This window comes from Varroa destructor, unplaced genomic scaffold (assembly GCF_002443255.2).
Source record: "Varroa destructor unplaced genomic scaffold, Vdes_3.0 BEIS01000004.1, whole genome shotgun sequence".
In the NCBI taxonomy this organism is placed as follows: Eukaryota; Metazoa; Arthropoda; class Arachnida; order Mesostigmata; family Varroidae; genus Varroa; species Varroa destructor.
The window spans coordinates 22,045,657-22,064,095 of NW_019211457.1; the positions used below are offsets into that span (position 1 = coordinate 22,045,657).

Consider the following 18,439-nt stretch of genomic DNA (forward strand, 5'->3'; position numbering starts at 1 on the left):
TCGTCTTTTTATTTTTACATTCTGTTTGAACGAACATGTAACAGGTTTTGTTTAAAATTTTTTAAAGTTTAAAAAACATATGAATACGACTACCCGTGGCAGGTTATGCTCTGTGAATTTCACCTGCAGCGACATGGCCTGAAGGCAGGAGAGGGCGTAAATTGAATAATCGGGCTTTAGTAATTACAGTACCTAATTCTAGGAAATAAACGTATTATCATACTTATTACAGCTTTGTTCCAAAACTCTTGCATTTAAGATTTTTGAAACAATTAGGATCTAATCATTACATTTTGTATCAAAATCTTTAATTGCAAACAGGCTGAACTTTGATTTGGCTTCTGTTAGGTTATCCTACAAGTTCGTTTCAGAATTTCACCTTATTTTGAATGAAGAGAGTTATTGACCCGACCAATTTTAATGAATGATATATTTAATATTATAAATGATGACCCTAGCCCATCTTACAGGAAGTTTTTCAGTGTTATTCTTTCAAAGGTATTTTTTATAAAATAGTTCATTCGGTTTTTGCACTTTTAAAAGATATAAAATTTCTTCTATTAAGGAAGTTTCTCTAAGAAAAAAGTAATAATCGAAAGGAGCATGGCCGGAACTATAAACTAGTTGAGGTAAAACATCTTAATCAATTTTCGACAATGTTTGGCAAGTCACTAGAAAAGTATGAACCTGGACGTCGTCACAATGAAACATGGCTTTTCGTCTTTTAGCCCTAATCGAATGTATTGTCTTAAACGATCGAGCTGTTCTTACTACTTAACTGTGGTAACAGTCTCGTTGTTCGAAACATTCATGAAGAGTTCAGTTGATGATTAGTCAGATTATAAGGAATCTAGATGTCTCCTTGATTGATATAAAAATTGTTTGTTAGATATCTTTGAAGACGTAGTTTGGATGCTTCTTTTTTGTGCAGCTTGGTTCATGCTGAAATCACCACTTGGAAACTAAACGAACGATCTTTTGGTCCTCTATCTATATTGGGTTCATGTATTCCACAAATATATTCTCTAAGCCTTCTCTAAGCATAAATCTTTAAAACCGACCTTAAATATTTTTTTAGGAATTCCTTTTTTGAACTTGTGACTGAAGTTGACTGAAATGTACAATTATATCCACAAAGATTCCAGAAATCGGAAGACAGCCCTACATACACAATAAATAACTGCTTCTCATTCTCTACCCAACTTTAGTTATGGTGCCAAAATGTAAACCGGTTTAAAGTTGGATGCGAACTTAGGGGAAAACTTAATTTCATTTTTGACGGTGAAAGTGCGTAAAAAGTTTTTTTTTTCCAATTTGTCGGAACGCACTATATGTTGTATTTTCAGTTGCGCCTTTTGCTTCTCAAATTAAAATGTACACGAATAAATGAACTATAATCGATTCCGAAAAAGCCAATTATTATGACGAAGTGCAATATAGACATCGGTGGGTTGGGCTTCACTACTGGCCAACGAAAACATTTTGTATAGTTGTTTCAGTTATATTTTCTTATATTACGCTAAATTTAAAGGTTTGTCTTACTTGCCAGTCTTATATGTGATTTTAGCTTTTTCGAGAATTAAAAAACCGTACACACGCTGTATATGAGTGCCTAGGACTTAGACGTCACCAAGCGACATTTTCGACTTTAGATTCTAGAGGGAAAATCAAGACCAAGAAAGATGACGTTATGAACTGCAAATGTTGCATAGTCTTGATTGCGCAACCTTTATTTTTAAAATTCGCTAGTTCTCCTTTCTGCATGTCTTACCTACCAATAGCTTAAAATCATAGCTCAAAAGCAAGTTTATTCGTCTGTTCGGTCAAGTCATCGCCGCCACTAGTAGCCAATTAAGGTCCACGCCCCAGGTATGTTAAAGTGACAAGGGAAATAGTGCGTCTGTGAGCCCAATGCAAAGATTTTAATCGACAATTTGTATTACCTGTATACCAACGTTCAAGAGAGGTGCAATCCACAGGACCCGGGTGCTATAATCAAGTCGCCATGCAAGCATCAACCAGGTGATCCGAACTGATGACGGTCAGAATTACATAGCCTAAAACGAAGATCCTATTTGATAGTGAGAAATATGCGAAGCATTCAGCAGAATCGTGTAACATCTCCGGTGTGTACACAGAAATCCGAAACCCTAATAATGGACAAACCACTGATCTGGGCCCCGTTAGGAAGCTTTTTATCGACCTACTTGCAGGTCTTACGGTAAGTTTGGACAACCCAAGAGAGAAAAACGTTAATAAGTTTAAAATACAAATTTTGCCTAAAGCACGAACAACGTAAACTAACTCGAATAACGGCGTATCTATCTTGGCTATATATCAACTACAAGAAAGACTGGTGGGGCATCACTTCTAAAGGTTCGGCGGACAGAGGGCCGTCCATCAGTCCCAACTTTTCACAGAGCACTTTCCGATATGTTTTCTTGTAGTACCCTTGTCAATAGCTTTAATTATCCAAGTCTACATATGAAGCCCACACCGAATCATTATTATTATTAATTAATCAACTTTCTAATTCAGTTCAGAGCGTTTAGCACTTTGATAGGGCGTTGTACCACGTTTATTTTGATTTAAAAAGATCTAGTTATTCGTGTGATTCTAAGGTAGTAAAAGGTAATTAATCTTAATAGTAATATTATTTCTGATCCACTGTTATCCTCATCTGCGTTTTAATTACTGTTTCAGAATCATACAGTACTAGTAATAATTATATTAATAGATAATATTTATAAATGCCAATTGTAGCACCTAGGTTCTACATAAAAATTTTGAACTGTAGTATATGGCTTCAACTTGACACAAAGGTCAAGTTTGGGTCAAAACGAAGACATTAGCTATCTACAATTCGCCTCGTACGATTCCTTTAGTGTACGTTAAGTTGAAGCATAAGCATTATAACAGCTGTTTTTTCATACGCTTCCTTTCTTTGTATACCACCTGCTTACTTTTCTTTTTAAAAATGCCGTAAACTCATTATGCTTTCAATGTGCAGTGAATAAAATTTTAGATTGAGTTATACGTAAACATCATGTCTGAGATGACTGCTCAAAGGTAACTTCGAAGATTTAATATTAGCATCTTGAGTTAAAAAATGAGCCCCGCTTCAATCGGCCGCTCGAGGCGATGGGAACGATATTCTAAAAAAGCTGTAAGGACCTCATACATCGGGACGATTTCGACACAAACAAGACCGTTAATGAGAATTTATATGTATAATCCAAATGCGTAGTTTGAACGGGACTATCTAACATAAAAGACCCAACAAAACTAAGCCATTGTTCTCCACGACGGTGCCAGACAAAGGTCGTAGCTTAAAACGACATTTTTCGCACCCACACTATTTTCCAGACCTCACATTAATGGCTTACTACTTTGTACAAATTAATGTAAATTCTAAAAGTACATACGCCAATAAACAAGTCGTCAACAACCGGCTGGACAAGCTCTTCAACACAGACAAAGTTTCTAGGCCGATGGAAAAATATATCAGTTTAAAGTCGGAAGAAGGACGTGAAGAGCGACGGCAAATGGATATAATTTAATTCCTTGAAAAACGGGAATCATAATCATAACATTTTGGAACGCTTTTCTTGTTAAATGAAATGTTGTTATTACTTATTTTCCGGTCCAACACAAATTGATTGTCGTAAATAGCGCAAGGGTCTCGTATGCCTATATTAGGAGCTCTGTTTGTTCACTAGCCCATCCACAGCCCAAGGGGCATCACATGATACGATGAAATTTAATATAAAATGGGATCGCAATACAGTTGTTTTTCCATGTGACACCACATTAAGTTCCACTTATATCTATAAGCCCGAGTTTCTGGGTTATCTGAATTTAATGGGACTGAAAATAAAGACGTTCGTCCAGCACACAGTGACCAATACCTTCAGACATTAGATTGTTAATGTTCTTATATCGATATTCAGATTCCCTAGTGTCTTCAGCGAATACTCCCGTGAGTGCTTAAGGCTTGGAGAAGTCATCCAAAGCCAGCCATTTTAAATTAAAAAAAAAACTTTTCACAAAGCATAGTGTTTGCCTGATAAGTCCTAGGTGCCTTTTGCAGAGGTTGCTTGCCGCAATTAGATCACCTAAAGACGGGAACGCGATCTTGCCACTTATAGCCTCCATAAACCTTATTACCTCTCTACAGAGCATAAGCATGAAATTACTCAGCCTTATTGTTGATACTTTCGGTTACAGCGTTAAAAGTACTAAAAGCAACTGCTGGGCTCATAGTTTCCAGATGCGAGCCCAAATATCAAATAAAATCTGTCTTTTACTTCTGGTCAACGAGCGGTTGTATCCGTGGTAAACGAAAACGAAACGTGCATCTGGTTTATATATATCATACTAAAGGTATTAGACAGCGGCTTTGTCTTACCCAACGATTTAAAAATGTCCGACTGGGCTGATTTTTTGTGGATTGTTAGAGTTTTCCGGGAAGACCTAGATGGAAGACGGAGCGGACTGGATGAATACTTTTTTTGGGGGGCAGTTTGCTTTTTTATCTCATAAAGTGTAATGGTAATTTAAATAAACAGACTATTTTTGGCGATTAGCTCGGCTACGGTTGAAAATTTCTCAGCTTGTCCTTTAAAGTTTTCTTTTATTTTTTCTTAACATAGTTGCACAAGATAGGCGCGACATCTACTTAGTAACTTTTTTTTTACATTTTTGCGATTTAACCGCTAAGTGACAATTTTTACCAAAATCGTTTATATCTCAATCAGTTTTTTTCCTAGTCTGCAAAGATTCTTTCGGCAGGGAAAACAATTTTTTTCCACTTATAGGGGAAGCGTGATGTTAGTTTAGTTAATTCGTAAATATAGTTGATAAAACCTAAATCACTTTGTAGAATATGATTAATATCTTTATATTTGAATGAATACTTTTTCCGGGTGAACGAATTGACACTGAAATGAGAAGTCAGGATAAGTCTAACAGGGTATTGAGGTTATACCGCTGATTCGAATGGAGAGCGGGAATAACTGCAGAAAAACACAACATTGTGTGTCACTAACGTCGTGTACGCGGTTGCACGTTCATTTTATACGTACAGGCTATGTGGCCCTATATTGGCAGTTTTGAAATAAAGCTTAATTATTTAAACATCATGATGTACGTCATGCATAATCGGATTAATTTCAATAAAGTAAAGAGGTTACCACAACATCCTAGTTGTGGAGCGAAATCATTATCGCAAGGTAATTAATCACTGTTGGAAGAGAATAATAGAATAACTGCATCAGACTGACGGAGTCTCTAATAACAAGAAAGAACTTAACCAGATCAAAGAAGTATAATCATTCGTTCAGAGGCAATATAATAATAATAATAATAAGAGGAAATAATATACAGGGTTTTAGGAGTAATGCAATTGCTTAGCATAGGAATTAGCTGTAATACGAATCAAATATTGGAATAGTTAATGAGATACCGTAGTACTAGTAGGATTGAAACATCTCTCTGCAAGCTCAAGTTCGAATATGTGTGATTAAAAATCATCGAGGGTGGGCCGTTTAGGTTAGAGTGTTCTCAATATGTAGGGTGATGCTAAAAAAATTCTTTACACAGCAGATAATTGCAATGGAGTAGATGTCGCTAATAGATTAACAGAATCAGAAAGTTAGAATCGCTGTAACGGGATACCAGCAACAGCATAACTAAGCTGGTGCTGCATGAATTGCGACGAACGAATCACTGGAGGATATTGCAATTGTAATCTTTGAGTAGGTATGGAGCAAAATTACTTCTTTTTGCTACGAGTACGGGGTCCACTTCTGACATCGTATTTTTTTGTTCGGAATTGCGTATAAGGAAGAGTCGTAAAAGCTGGTGTGAGGTACGTCTTAGTAAGTTTTTGTCAAAAGCTGTGTCAAAGAATATTTATTTGTACGAACTGGAAGCTCTCACTAAGCTGAATCGAAATGCTACACATATTCCTGTACTACAACCTCAGTTTCAAGACCACAATACCATTGACTAAGTAGTAGCCAAAGAGTAGCGGAATAGGTGACAGGGTAAATGTTGGTATATACTGTAGTTTAAGCAAGGCTGGCTTTCGTGAATCAGATTGTTGGATCAATGCAAGGCACGGATTCGCTTAGTGTATACCATTACTTGCATATTAGGAATAAAGCACCATTATTCTTTTTAACAGTACCAGGTATGCGAATGGCTGTTGGGAAAATCGAACCAAATCGTCACTGTCATCTTACTGATATGATGCGTAACGCCTTTCTCTATGATAAGGAGAGTCTACACAACTTCAACACCACTCGGCTCGCTCTGATATTATTTCAGCAATTCGAACAGTCTAGCTTAACCTCGTCTGTTTACAGTCCCAACTTTCTGTGATCTACTAGATTTTTACCCTTTTAATATCACCTAGCCACTGAGAGCGTCATCAGGAGGCATTAGTGACTTTACATAGTTATGTATGAGCTCGTCCACACAGCCGGTTGGTTACTAAGCTCTGCCGAACAGGCGCATTACTCGTGCCGATCCTTTTGCAGTTATAGGCACAATTGACCTTAGCTTAAACATCACCTGTCGTAAAAATGTGCTTTATTGCCACTTTATGATGAGTTTCGTTCTTGACATCGTCAGTATCCAAGCCGAGTGACACAGCTATCGCTTCCCTGCTAAAAACGTAATGATCAATCGATTCGTTTCTGCCTTGCACAGAACTGTGCAATTAGTTCTTGAGCATTTCTGTTCTCCACTTCAAATCAATACGCATTTTTTTCTTTCACAGGAATCTGCTCAGCAACCTCAGTTTCGTATGCGGCACCGGCGAGGGCTACATTACTCACTCTTCCCATAAAACTTACAAGTTCAGAAAATGTTTTGCGAAGTTCGATGCCTGGTAGCCATTCCGTAGTCGAAATGGCAACGCTTTTCGCGCTTACCATCTTGCTCACATCACACTTTCGTTTAACCAACCATTCATTACTTTCACTCAGCCGTTTGTCAGAACATTGTCCTAACTGAACGTTGACATTTACCAGATTTTGAATTGTCAGCTAAAGCCTGAGGACTAATTACATACCTGCATAGATGATACAAAATAATTGGGTTTCTTGTGAGATATGAACCTCTATTACTGTACAAGGACTGCATTATAGTGACAACAAGAAATAACTCTCAACTACAGGCATGTCTGAGTTCCTTTTTATAGACGACGTTGGCGAGAAAGTAAACAGTCGAGGTAAACACGACATTTTCACGTTTCAAACATTCTAAACATCGTTAAAAGCTGTCTCAGTCGACTATCCGTAGTTTTCTCTAACATATTACACATCGGCATCCATTCTCTCTCCCTTTCTAAATAACACTTTTTTTACTTTTTAAAGAATGTAATTGGTTTTTGTCTCGGAATGGCATTAGATGCTATATATACCAACGGAACAGTAAGCTACATTTAATTATCGTAGTCTACTCGCGAATAATGATTAATAATTTTATAAACATTATATGGATAAAAATCTATAAAAATTGAAATTTTAGGCTGGCGAAAGAAACGAAAACCATATATAAGTAATATATATAAGCATACCTACAGTATATTTCATACTATTTTATAAAAAAAAGTTATGTTAACCAACTGTTTAAACATGCTTCTGACGCACTAGTGGTTGCAAATGCAGGATGCATGCCGTAACGATCTTTAACCGAGGGAGAACAGACGGAATATGCAAATGACATATATATATACATATATATATGTATCGCTCAACTAATGGAGCAGTTTTGAACTGCTAAGAAAATTGACAGTTTTATATGTTTGTTGTTTTAAAGCAAAATATCTTTAAGGAACAAGTAAAATACACGTAGACTGTAGCTAAGACTTTAATCTTGTCGTAATGATTGAGATTCTGAGAAAACACCATGTTAACAAAGTATCCACATCGCCTCCGCTTTTCAATAGGCGCCCCAAAAACAAAACATGAAATCAGACGACCCATTGTCTCTTATCTCCTTTCAAGTTAATACAGGTTTCTTACGTAAATGTCAAGAGCTTTACGATCGCCGCTCCATACGGCGTTCCACATTCATTAGTTACAGTAATGAACTTCAAATGTTCATATTTTTGTTTTCCGAGATCGGTGGACTACGCTATTGTATGATCTAGTAAAGAAATTTAATGTGGCTGATATTTCCATAAAAGTTGCATTGAGGTCAATTTTTTCATCAAAACACGAAACAATTAAACGGGGCTTTATATAATTTTACATGAATGATTCCTTGTCTTATATACCACTAAAATTTAACAGAAAATGCTGATCTGTAACAAGACGATACTTTATTTGGTATTCAAGAGCTCCATATATAAATACACAGAATGGCAACAATTAAAACAGATTTTTCTAGGGTGCTCTTAAAAGCCGCTTTGACAGTACTTTAGAGGCTTCCTCTATGTAATTTCACCGCATACGGTGTGATGATGTTACACATATATGAACAGATTCAAGCTAAATAGGCGAGAAAATCACCTGTTGTGACACTAGCCGTACTTAAATTTGGGTATTAACCTTATTATTGTTAACTGAATATTTTTTGGTTTACTAGAACGACCGACATCTCAGCTAACAAAAAAAAGTGTATATGTAATGGTTTTCTAGCATCTCGTAGTATCTAAAAAAAGTTTGTTTAACTTTGAATGTTGAAAAAATCAGGCATTTGCAAATGAAGCTCACGTTTTGTATCATCTACATATATGATAAAAAGGTTATCTTCACCGTCATAAGAAAAACAACGGTCTTATCTGTGTCTCAAATTTCCGTACGCTAAGCATTGAAATCAAATAACTAATACTAGGTCAGCAACTACTACAGCAACAGCATCTGGTTCATACCGTTATTATGTATATTTTATAGCCAACGGCTAACATAATTCCCCTTATTGTGCTATGCTCTTTCACCTAATAATTTTACCTGATATTTATATATGCCTATTTAAATACACACCCTTGATTTGAGTAATAGACAAGTTTTCATGATATGTTATACTAATGAAAGTGAATTGAATCTATTAGCGACCTGTTTGCTTTTATTTCCGGTCTGATTGTTTTACAATATTCTTTATGACCGTAAACAAAATTCTTGGAATGATTAGCAATCAACAGCAACAACGTACCAGGTTATATCTCCCATAAATATGAATCTAAGTTGCTTAAATGCACGCTCACTCCCTAAAAATGGGACTACAGACGCTCCCCACTGATATCTAGAAATCAAAAGGTACGCATCGCCCTAATAGCGAAAACATGACTCTCGATGGAACAGGTAATTTCCGCTGAATGAAGCTGCAATGACTTCATAGAAGTATTCTGGAGAGACAGAAGATTACGGCTTTGAGTAGTTTGCTTGTAAGGAATAAAATACCGTGCTTAAAAATGGATATATGACCCTTCCTGTTCGACGTCGTTGGTAGTAGAATCACTTTTTCACAGAGTGTGATAAAGCTTGTATCCGTCTTTTTCTCGCCCACAGACACAGCTAATGATTTCGTGGACCGTATGCTAACACTAACCAAAAAAAATAGGTGGAATAATAAAATGCAACAATACTATAACTATATCGAGTGAGTTCAAACTGTCGCGTATCGACTGGCTGAGCATACCAGAGTGTTAAGGAACCAAAAATAAAATACCTAAATTACTTTATTGTTATGTACTGATATAACTGTTACGGACTACGAGGTGTTCCTTAACGACTGCAAGCACAACGATATAATTTAATGCTGAAAATCAATACTTAGTGATTAAGTTTCTATTTCTCGAAGGTAAAAGCGCCAACGGAATTTATTAAGGATTGGTGAAAATACAAGAAGCGTTCAGTGAAATAACTCGTAACTAACGCAATCATTTTTAAAAACGGTGTGAAATTGAGTGCCGCTTAGGAAACGAATACATTTCGCGGCTTTTAAGGAAAGAACGAGTTGCTATGATCAGCCCTTTGAGTTAAAAGAAAAAAAACAGTCCTTTGATGACTTAATATAAGATTCCTTGAACCATATGTTATAAAATTATTATGAAAATACTGAAGATAAAAAGGTAAAGCAAACATACATGAACTGAGGTGGCAACACGTATGGTGTACTCTAGAGACAATTTACGCAACTATTACTTACAAGATATCCGCCTAGAAAACACCGCCGCCATGAACGAGACATAAATCACTCTGTGCCGCGCATTAGAAAAGGCTTGGCCGTAGGAATGGTATTGATTAGGACAGAAAACTTCCGCAGTAGTATCGAACAACTTCAAGTTTAATCTCCCAATCATATTCGCAATCAAAAATGATCTGATATTATGAAGTATTGTCAAAAAAAAAGTCAATGCTGCCAAGTTTCAAATTTCTAAGTAGCCTCATGGATGTGTGGTTCAACGACAACACACGACCTTATGGCCACGATTCAATTACGGCCTGGACTAAGAAAAAACTGAAACAAACCATCGTCTCAGTTCCTTATGTTTCCCAAAACTATCGCTGTTCTACTTTATACAGTCTAAACGTTACTTGGGGTTTTAGACCTGCTAAATAGCTTTGAACAATCCGATAAAAAGATTCGTGAATAGCTGCTTTATATCTGACTAAGTCTAGTTGCTTGATTCTCCCGTATTAACAGGAAAGTTAATACGAGGGAATACTATGACATCAATCTTTATTGTAGGTATTTCTAACTGCACTGATCGACAAAGGCCTTTTATTGTTGACAACTATATATTTTTCCAATTTATTGAAACTGAATATTGTTAGCAAGCCTAACATATTGGTGTGGAATTTTTCGTGAATAGTAGTGAAACTTACCAAAAAGGCGATATTGTAAAGCTTGCTTAACCGTGCCAAAAAGAAACAGTAGGCTAACAATTATTTTCGAAAACAATTGCTAATTAAAGTATTTTACCATTTTGTAAAGAAAGAAGTGTATTTAAAAACATATTGCATGTTAAAAAACGTATTTCGCAAGCTCTTGTGTTGTGTGTCTTTTCGAGGGATCTTATTGGTTATATACAATAATAGCTTATTGATGGTACGTAGTATAGCTTGAGTACAGGCCTTTCGATGAGCAAAATGAGGATTTTAATAACTCAACTTTCCATTACCTAACCAAATTACCGCAACTGCCTTGAGAAACGAGAACATAAAGATATCTTTTATACGGTGAAGTAAAGTAAGCGAATGGTGTACCGCTACTGATACGCTGGGACAGGCACATTGCTAGTTCGACCCCTAGCGTACATCAACAAAACACCTATCACCAGGCAAAATATTATAATAACATTACCTTGCTTACTTATAGAGCCGATAACAAGGATATGGGACTTTTCTATTAGCCTTAACTATGATGTCGACTGTGTCCTTGACCGAGCCACAATCTGTACTATGATCTGTATATTACCTCAAATTACGTGGCATTTGTGTTATACATCATAACTGACAGCGTTGAGCGACATGTAGCATCCGCCATTTGTCATTGAAGCGGTATGAAATTAGTCTTAATCATTTGACGGTACACTAAACTTATCAAAAGGATGGTGTTCTATTTTGAGCCGCATGTCCGACAAATGGTTGTTTGGTTGATTTTCCAGTATCCAGCCAGAGTTAACAATTAAGTTCTGAACAGTTATGATTCAGCTAAACAAAGCTTAAAGTTAGAAGAAACATCTTGTGCCATTAGTAGCAGTTATTAAATCATGCTGAAAGTAATAACGGTTTTTGTTTATTGTCTCGCTCCTCTTATTTTTCGTTTGCTGATGGCCAGGTATTAGATATTTCTGAAAACCTCCATTCTTGTTTACTTTTATTATAAAACAGTTTTCATCGCTTTTTTGAGTTCACAAATTTTACTTTTGGTATGTACTCTAAAGTTGTCATATTATGAAGTGAATTTGTAAAATTGATTTTTTGCCGATGCCGGAAAGCTGCGGAAGCAACTCGCTAAATTTGTTTCGCCCGTTGTGAAGACTATAGCTAATATATGAACTCGTCTAACAATCATATTCATCTACTATCTACCGAATATAATTTATATTTATTGGGGCTAGTGGTGTTTGTGTGGATGCCTGCCTGTAAGGTCCGATTTTTTATTTTTTTTTTGATGAGTTGATTTAGGAGTATGCTAAGAGTATGTGTGGCATATGAAAGCCATAGTATTTCTTCACGCCAATCAAAAGCTTGCAATAAACTCAATAACCTACAAGTTCCTATACTTAAACCGACGTCTTCCCACTCAAAAACGGGGCGAATACGGTAACAGCGCCGCTTCTTCATGTGGGATGCCGGCGTCTGAAGGCGGTTCCACCGCCGTCACGCAGTTAAACGACACTTAAGTTGCAGTCATTAACATTGTCGTGCAGCTTAGTTTAGTGCTAAAAGTTCACTCGTTTATTAGTGTACAGTCTATTATTATAACTTAGAGTAAGTACTCAGAGTCTTTGTGATGGTTTTTGTTTGGAATTTCTAATGGATGCGTGTAACTAAGTTTTAGGGGTGGGGTTTTTTGTCCACAGTTTGTTCTCCTGGTTAGATCGTGGACAAACGAGCAAACATGGAGTCTTACATAGACCTTTACGGAGGCCTGATCTTAATACCAATTGAAAGCTCTTAATGAGCTGCATCAAAATGCGATACACGTTCTCACGCCTAAACTTAGATCTCCACGATGGAAATGCGACGGTAGCACCTGAAAACACGCTTATTTTTTTATCTATGAAGTGTGAACACAACGCCGCCGCAATACCGTTTAGAGACACGGGGTACAGAGCACTCTCCGTTGATATATCGTTAAATGTACAAATGTATGCAACAGTCTGGTGCAAATGTTTGCAAGTGTACAAATAAAATAACAACACACCATTTAGAGTGAGCTTTCCAAAACTACTTCTAGTCATTTTTTATCTTCTTTTAAAAAAGCTGTCAAAACTGAAAGCTAGTGAAGTGCATTGTTTATGTCACAATATCATGTTTGAATGTAACAAGCTAACCTTACTGATAAGCTAATCAACTGTGCTTACCTTATCTACGCTTATATTTAAAAAGCGGTCCATAAATATCGGACAAATATACCGGTTCCGAGCGACTTAAGAGAGTACAAAGTATATGTAAAATACGTCATTATGTGACTAGAAAAATGCAGATCAGCGAGAAATTTTTATTTCTCACGTTTTGCAGCGCGAATGAGCAAGTGGATTTTCAAACTTCGTATTAATTAGTAATGTTTGCCCTAAAAATGCCTGAACAGCAGGAGTGCAATTTTTGTTAAAAAAAAAACTCTTGTTTAAAAATTGGGAGTTGATCATCCATATAGGGAACCGACAACTTAAAAACTCCACTTTACTCGTAAAATTTGCGCTTTGTGGTGATTGCAGCCAGGGTCCAGTCAAGCAAGCCGACAAAGATCCAAGACACATTAGACCGTTTCAGGTTAAAATATAAACGGTCACTGCATGAACACTGGGAAAGGCTCTATTTTTAAGTATAAATGCTTGGAAACAGGAGAGAACTGAAGAAAAAGAAGTCCGGTCTAACTTCATACGATTTGGATGAAGCTCCATAAGCTAGTTTCACTATAACTATTCAAAACTTCGCCATAATGAAGGTCCCAAACACCCCGAGAGCACAAAGAAAGCAAGAAAAGACACCGTAAAGAAGGCGGGTACTCCGATAAAAGAAGACAAACGTAGAGCCACTAAAGGGGAACAAAAGATTTAAGCGAAGAACCAGATAGAATAGATGGAAATGGTGCGCAGTCGATATCATAAGAGAGATCGACAAAAAAGAAACTCGAAAGAAACACATTCAAGACATGGTAGGACTAAAAAAGGGATTATCTTTTAAAGGAGGATTACATCTCTGCTCAAGAATAAATGACCAGAAAAGGTATACGCTAGAATAAATATGGCAGGTAAAGAAATTCTTGAAGACACTTTCTTTAATTGCGGAGCGAAGTGACTGCGACGACAGGTTTCTAGAGCTTATTAAAAAAGGACCATCGCCAAGCGTAATCAGGTTCAAGACATCCACAGTCCCTCCACTAGAAGCGGTAGCAACAGTTGACGCCAGGGACAATGTCCTAGTAGACGGCATCAAGTCCAACGCCGATCAAGGCTCTCCTAGAATTGGTGTCATCACTAAGGTCCCAGGAATGTTAGCTTAAACTGATACCATTGGTGCAGTCTGCTGAGGTACATCGTAGTGAAGATAAAAGGGTGGTGAACGGTTTCTTTAGAGACGACCGCAAAGCCGTAGTAAGCACGGAATGCAGCAGAAACGTTGATTGTTACAGGGTCTATCTTGGGACCAATACTTGATACCAATAGAATCTTGTTTATGACGAAGCACACAGGCCACTATGGATTAAGCACGGTAGTCTTGTAAACGATTTGGCATCATGAGTTCTGCCAGAACTAAGACGAAACTAGAAAACAAAGCCTACTAGGTAAAAATGATTGAGCTGAGTTCAGATAGAATACATATATGGTGCAAAGAGGGAAGAACGCTCTCTTGGCCGCCCTGGCAAGCTGATACCGATAACTAGGAAACCGGGTGAGAAAAGGAATAGACAGCTTGCCTTGGTAATAAATTCCGTAGTTCTCTGAGTGGCTCCCATCTGAACAAAGGCTATAAAGGTATAAAGAAGTAAATGTCACCTGAAGAGAACACAGTGGGTGCTAGCCCTTCGAGTAAGTAGTAGAGCAAGTAGAGCAATCTGCACCCCCTGAATCGTTGCCTCCATAGCTGAAAAGCACAATAATTGTTGCTGCCTGGATTGGAAGGTTAATACAAAAAACGAAAAAGATACGGGGCGTGCTTTGGAGAAGTGGTCTGTCACCTGCTCAAGGTCCTTACCGGCCACGGATGTTGTCAGGCGTATCTTCATAAAATAGAAAATTCGCCAAATAGTTCACACATCACGTGCAATGCTGGCGTATAGGAGAATATATACTACACATATGAATATACTACACGTATGAATACATAAAGGTTGAAAAAACCGCGTATTCACTTATAATAATATGTGCATAATAAATGGATGCTTCAAGGTGAAGATAATTAAACTGCAATATCCGGGAACGTAATAAAGGGTATGAATGCATTCAAAAACAAACAGGAGCGAACATTACACAGGTAGAAAGCCTAGCATTTCTAAGCTCACGTTCAGTAGGAAAATGGTTCCTTTCTGAATCAAACTAATATTAAAACATAGAAAGACACAAAACCAGGGATACAGAACGTGTAAAATATATGGGTACTGTAGTTAGAAAATACTAGTTAACGTGGCAAATGCCTAGATAAGAAGTGTGATATCCGAAGACGAGGTTTATAAATTCCCCTCTTAAAAAACTCTCTGGGTAGTGCGCTGAATGATAAGCCCTCATCGTACACACGGACGAACCCAGAGTTGTTCCGGCAGCTTTTTGGCCTTTGTATAGCAGGCGTAATAAGTTTAAGAAATTCTTTTTACTACTGGATAAACCCGTTTTTGTAATCCAAAGTCAGGCATTGCAGAGTAAAAAAGAACTTTTTGGTATGTAACACTAGACTATCAGCAAACGAAAAATTAGAAAGAAATTAACAAAGAAAAACCGCCGTTACTTACCAAAAAACCTAATACATAGTAAGAATGCATATTGCTTTGACTGCGGTATTTTGTATTCAACCAAAGAATGAATCTTCATCGTTGTCGGAGTTTTCAGGTCTAGGCGCGTCGCCACTGTACAGATCCAATCCCAAAACTGAAATATAGTGGTGACAGTGTAAATACGACTTGGTAAGCCAGTATTTAGAAGACATAGTATGAAATTCAATGTAAATAGCAACATTTGTCATGAAAATAAGATTTAGGTTCAACTTATTTTCTCGAATGTATCTGTTTACAAATGAACTTTCAAGACACGTTGTTTGATAAATTGTACCATTATGTCATGTTCCGTGTTACAGCAATAGTACAAGGAGGAGCGTTGATGTAACTGTAGTCTTTGTAATTTTTTCGCATTTGTGACTAAATAAATGGTGCTATAATACAGTCAGAGCGCAATATTGTATATTTTCATGCAACTTCAAAGGAATCTTCATAAAAGTGCGAAATTTCAATATCGCCAAACAAATAATGCTGAGTAAACTAGTCCATAAAAACAAATTGGCACAGTACCATAATTTGTAAACAGGTGACGCTACTAGGTAAGCTCTTCTTATGTTTAGATGCAATTTCAATGCGTTGGCAACAATTAGGATTATCCGAAACAGTACTGTTCACAATAATAATATTGGCTGGATAATATGGCAGCGGCCCTATTGCTACACGCCATGTTAAACTCCTCTATCTTACTGCAGTGAGGCGCACTTCATAGCTAGGTAACATTTACCGTTTTCTTGAACGAATAAAACTAATCTCTCGCAGTGTAACAATTTAGTTGTCATAGTTTAATAGTAGCTAATATTCCCCGAATTCGTTACGCCCTAGAATAAAACATTTGCGAAATATTTGCAGAATCGACAAATGCAAACAAGCTTAATAATGTTAAGCAATAAATGATAATTACCCCTTTTGGAAACTATATTAGGGACATGGTGTTTGACGTTTTTAGTTATGAGCTTTCTAACGTGTGATGCGGCCGTGCACTTTGATGAATAAGCTACAGGACTCGAGCTAAAGGCTTGCTTGTGGTTGCCAGAAGCGCACCCATTGGTTGTATCTCCCAGGCTGCTATATCTGAAAAATAAGACAAAGATCTTATTAGTAAGCAAATCAAATAATAAGCTGTAATTTCTATTTCTCAGACATAACTCATTTCTAAGAACTCGCTCGTCAAGCGTTGCAGAGATACTTTTATTTGATTATTGCTTCAAGCTTTCACGTCGTCAGTCAAAAAGTCTGGTCGAGTCAAAATAACATTTCTATACCGTTCTAACGGGTATGAATGCCTATTTTGAAAAATTCAAACGCATCATTCAGCACTTGGCTCCATTCCCGCTTTTGGCTGAGGTAGGTGCTTTTATAACAACTGACAATACAGATGTATACATCAATTCATCCAATTATATGTACATATATCCAATAGAAACTAGATAAGCAAAAAATATAAGCTTTTACAAACAAAAACCTAGACGAAAACACACACATAGAGAAAGTAAAGATCCCTGAACTATGTGAAATACCGTAGGTTTATCCGTATATCATATTATCGTAGACATGTGAACATACAAATTTCAAAATTTGCTTTAAAATAAGCGAACTGCTACGGCATTGAGTCTAAATTTGCATCCAGACGTCCCTCCGAAACTTCTTACGAATTCATTATCGATTAACCAATAAAAGATTTTAGGGGCAGTTAAGTTAAATTGGCAGTTGCCGACTGCAAGGGCATTCGTTGGTGCGCAATGCCTTAGAAGTAGAGCCTTTCAAAGTAATTCTGATTCGTAGGTTGTATTAAGAACATACGAAGTCACAAACACCCGGATAGAAGTTACTAGATATATTACTTTTCGTCTCACTTTTTAAAAGGAACCTCTTTTAAAGGAGCTAGTACATGACGTTCACCAAACACCATCATTGTTTAGTCCATGTTTAGTTCATTAGAGCTTTGCGCTCTAATATGGCTGTGTTGGAATACCGTGTACTGAGTTACTGAGAGATTCACGTGTTCATGATGATTTTCTATTCAAAGAGCTACGGTGCACGTAAAGGAGAGCCAAGCTGCATAAAGTTTACGGAGGCTCTTTTTTCCGTTATCCAGAACTAATATATATGTATGTATATATATAATACCGACAGAATGCTAAAACGAATAAAGACTTGTGTTCCCCTGGATGTGCTATGCAATACTTTGTATTATAGGCATTTTTTTGCGAATTTATATATATATGCATGTGAATGAGACTGGTTTGTGGTCTAATTAGATTAAAACTTCACACTACTATGAAAAATACGGATTTCATATCTTAACCTTTTATAAAAATAGATTTATCCACAACTGAGTTTTCTCCAAAAGTGACTGGTTGGAGTGCACAGGTCCAGCAAAAGGAGGTTTTTATTTTATAGAATCTCCAAATTATCACATTTTACAAAATACAATAGTAACATTAGAAAAGCGAACTAGCGAAGAGATTTATACTTCAAACAAAACAACTACAGTATGTTTGTAAAGTAAAGAAGCTAGTGTATAAGATCTGACCACCAGTAAACATACTAACAGAAATGAAAATCAAAAAACAAGAACCGGTATTTCTTAAGTATCAACCTAATATTTAAAATTGTTTTAACACACTTTATCATGCTACTCCGATCACGGTAATCAGCAACTCACTTTACTCCGACATACACTTCCAGAAGTCGAATAGCGTTTGCAAAATCGGAGCGTGTGAACTGAGCGGTACCATATTATGAATCGATTCTGTGCGAACGC

The 18,439-nt window shown here is 36.8% G+C and overlaps 1 protein-coding gene across 11 annotated transcripts in view; it reads right to left on the reverse strand.

Annotated features, from left to right (window-relative positions):
- Positions 1-10,678: 10,678 nt before the first annotated feature.
- Positions 10,679-18,439, reverse strand: part of LOC111250276 (uncharacterized) — a 77,618-nt gene continuing 69,857 nt past the window's right edge. For 9 of the 11 annotated variants that reach the window (XM_086986584.1, XM_086986585.1, XM_086986586.1 and 6 more), the window contains 2 exons: positions 16,577-16,746; positions 10,679-15,769 (listed from right to left, as the gene is read on the reverse strand). In XM_086986584.1, coding sequence (XP_086842710.1) covers positions 15,690-15,769; positions 16,577-16,746 — 250 coding nt within the window. In that variant the 3' untranslated portion in view covers positions 10,679-15,689. Of the gene's footprint in view, positions 15,770-16,576; positions 16,747-18,439 lie in introns of those variants that run through there. The other 2 variants (XR_015326084.1, XR_015326085.1) reach the window with 2 other exon arrangements.